Genomic DNA, 3,500 nt, shown 5'->3' with positions numbered 1-3,500 from the left:
TTCCTGCTGGTTTAGCTTTTAGCCACCCAAGCATATACGCTTTGCCTGGTGGTATGTATTTTTTACTATCTTCGTCTCCAGCTATTGTCCTCTCTTCCCCTCTTCTTTGAAATACAAAAGTTCAACTTAAAAGCATTTGTTTAACACAGCTGAAACGAGACGGAATTATCAAGAACCATACACTGTGCCTCAGGAGCTGGCTGGAAATTCTGTGCATGTATTAGAAAGCAGCATAAAAAAGATGAGAGGATAGAGGAAAGCTGCCAGAATTGTCCTCTATCAGACTAAGGAGAAAAGGGGCACATACAAACAGTTACAGGAATTACGGCCCCACAAAAGCCTGTCCACCTCAATGGCCAGGGGCCACCACTGCCTGGTCGAGATTCATTTTACCACGCGAACGAGAACAGCTCACAAGCGCAGACTACCCCTTCGGCCTGCAAAGCATCGCCATGGCCAGAGATACCTCCTATACTATTAACAAAAATAATTCTTTTATTTCTTTCTGTATCTGTAATATATAAATAGATGATAGTTCATTTTTATTAATGTAGCTAAATATATTTTATGAATAAGTTATTTGGAGAACATTTTTTCTAAGTCAGCAAGTACTGTTATATCCAGTGAAGGAAATCGTAAGAATGGTCCTTTAAAGTACTCTAATTATCAAGCAGCCAATTATGGAAGTCTAAATTTTCATGCTGCCACGAGATTACTTTAGATGCGATCCACACTTTGCACCGGTTTAGAAGTGAAAAATGCAGCTCCCTTTTCTTCAGGTTCCTCTCCGCACATACAAAACTCACCCCTCGGTGACCTACGCGATCTGCCACTCCACACTGACAACTTAGAGCAAAAATGATGGGCACCGTACCAAACACTCTTCAACAGCAACCCTTAAAGCAACCCAAAGCTACAGTAACTTCTGTCTCGAGTCTTAACTCAATCCTCATTAGTGCAACTCTGGACACAAAATGTTCTTACAGGCAAACCCATTTGTAAACCAAGCAAGTGTAAAATGATAAAAAAACAACCACACTGCATGGAAAAATCCCAAAGGATTAGTGTCAGAAAATATTTGGCAGCAAGAGACTGGAAAAAACATGACGGCCTAACAGAAGAGAGTGGCTAACGCCAGTCATTTCGTAGGATGTTGTCAAAATCGAATCACTCCAGGCAGGTTGTCATTATTCAAGCTTTTCATCTCCTTCCTCCACGTCTTTCAGACTGAGCACTTCCAGTGTTCCTCTCCCTTTTGTCTCGCTCCGGATCAGCTCATCAATCTCTCTGAAGCAGCCTGGGTCAATAAGGCACACCTGAAATATTTCACATTTCATCAGTCAAGCAATAATATTTGATTTTTATTAGCCCCCTTTCAAGGCGGCAGTGTTAGGTTAAGGGTTGGACTTGATAATCTTAAGGGTCTTTTCCAACCTAAATGATTCTACAATTCTAAGGTCCAACATTAATTTTCATTAAGAAAAAATAAATCGTTTAAGTGCTAAGAAGGACTTTGCAGAGTTGATAAGCAATTTCTATAACATAATCTTTCCACAGAAGTTCTGTAGTTCCATTTACACACTGGACAAGTCTTTTGACAGTTGGGATTGCTATGTTCTAATCTGTTCTCAGAAAGATTTTTACAAATACCAAGTTTTGCTTTAGCACTATTTTTTTATAAAACTAATTAACCGCTGTCAAAATACAGGCCTGACCCGCCAAATAAGTAAAAGTAACATTCCATATTTGCAGAGAAACTTGTCAGTGTTGTAGGAAAGTCTGCTAAGAGAAATTAAGACTGTGCTTCTCCTCAGCTTGAAGCAGCAATCTCAGTGTAATAAAGGCTACTTTCATCACTAGGACTGTGTGAAATTGAAAAGTACAAATTACGCCTCTGCTTTAGAATCTCTGGTAATCTTGCAGCTTATCTAAACTATTTCCATGTATCAATTCATCTTCTAGTCAACCGTACAGGTGTAGTCAAATCAAGCATGAAACACAAGGACTGTTTTATCGCTTACAATTTCCAACTGTTCATGGAAGTCTTCATTCTCAATAACTTTAATCAGTGGCTTGAGCTTCTCTTTCAGTTTCTTTCCCTCCTTTGCTGGAAGAATAAATCGCAGCCTCATGTGAGCACGTTCAATTTGCATGGTCTCCTTTAACTGTCTGATCACTTCCAGCGCCTGGAAAGACGTTAAGAAGAAAGAGCATTTACACACCTGTTTAAAAAACACCACGCAGACCAAAATGTCAAATCCTTTGCACTAGCATCAGACACATTTCTCAGTGCTGATCACTGCCGCCCTGCTGCAGGGAGTTTGCTATTGCGCTATTTTTATAGATTAGCAAGAAAAGGCAGAGTTCTTGCTGTTTGTGATCACTTCAAATACTAAAAAAACCCAGTCTGAAATAATATTAAGTTGCGGTTATAGTGCAGAACAACAGAAACCCATGTGGCTCAGATGCAAAGCCTGATTTACTACCTCAATTTAAAATAAATCATAACACTTTTATTTCTGTTCCAGGCATATCACTGCTGCTGCTTTAATTAAGTTTCTTTCTTTCTCCCTTCCCTGAATGGTTAGAAAACAAACTGCATGAGTTTCAGAGGCTGCTTGTATCCAGCATTCAACTGCCGGCCAGCTGACTAATCGTTCTGTGGGCTGTAGCCCACAGGGTGTTGTTGATCCCTCTGTGACCGCTAACAGAGAAACTACACTTGAAGACAACAGCTCTGAGCAGAAGCTGATTTTGCAAGAAAACTAACCTGCTGCTTCGTGCTCTTGTGGGGTTTGACGGAGTAGTGAATATCCTTCATGGCTCTTTCAATAAGGATCACTGTGTACGGCCTCTTTGTTTCAGGATTCACACATTTGTCAGCCACAATAGTCGCGATGTCTCTAAACATCTGCTCCAGCTGTGTGTGTCGTTCTTTGTCCGATACCTGCAGCTCCCCTTTTGATAAAATCTGCACAGTAAAAATAAAAAAAATCAGTTAATAAACATCACAGATTTTACTAAAGACTGAAAACTCTAGTAACTTTATTACATTTAACAATTGCCTGAATGGTTTGGTTGGATGTGAAGTGCAGAAAAAGAAAAACTGTATCAATGGTGACAGACATTATTACAGACAACACAGGAAAGAGTTCAGAGAAAAAAACCACTATCAAAACAATAAACTACAACAAGAAAAGTGCAGATTTACTTGAATTCTCATCACCCACAAGTCCACAGTTCATATCCTACCAAGCAGGACTAAGAATTTAGCTCTGTTCTTAGCATTTAATTGCATTGCCCAAAGTGAGCAACTGTCCCCTTCCTTTCTGTGCATCCTTGATAATATACCTTAGAATCACAGAATCATCTAGATTGGAAGGGACCTTGAAGATCACCGAGTCCAACCATCAACCCAACACTGCCAAACCCACCACTAAACCATGTCCCTCAGCACCATGTCTACCCATCTTTTAAATACCTCCACGGGTGGTGACTCT

General features: G+C 40.0%; 2 protein-coding genes across 2 annotated transcripts in view; one reads left to right on the top strand and one right to left on the bottom strand.

Annotated features, from left to right (window-relative positions):
- LOC104289840 (S-adenosyl-L-methionine-dependent tRNA 4-demethylwyosine synthase-like) overlaps nt 1–3,500 on the top strand; it is a 136,990-nt gene that overhangs the window by 2,102 nt on the left and 131,388 nt on the right. The gene's annotated exons all lie outside the window — the stretch shown is intronic.
- On the bottom strand, nt 908–3,223 carry SBDS (Shwachman-Bodian-Diamond syndrome). The gene is made up of 4 exons (XM_009888868.1): nt 3,212–3,223; nt 2,771–2,971; nt 2,022–2,186; nt 908–1,316 (listed from the first exon to the last, which is right to left on the bottom strand). The coding sequence occupies exons 1-4, from the start codon at nt 3,221–3,223 to the stop codon at nt 1,188–1,190; spliced, it is 507 nt and encodes a 168-aa protein (XP_009887170.1). The 3' UTR covers nt 908–1,187.

This window comes from Charadrius vociferus, unplaced genomic scaffold (assembly GCF_000708025.1).
Source record: "Charadrius vociferus isolate BGI_N301 unplaced genomic scaffold, ASM70802v2 scaffold636, whole genome shotgun sequence".
In the NCBI taxonomy this organism is placed as follows: domain Eukaryota; kingdom Metazoa; phylum Chordata; class Aves; order Charadriiformes; family Charadriidae; genus Charadrius; species Charadrius vociferus.
The sequence above is the reverse complement of the archived record's forward strand: the minus strand, read 5'-3'. Positions and strand labels throughout refer to the sequence as shown.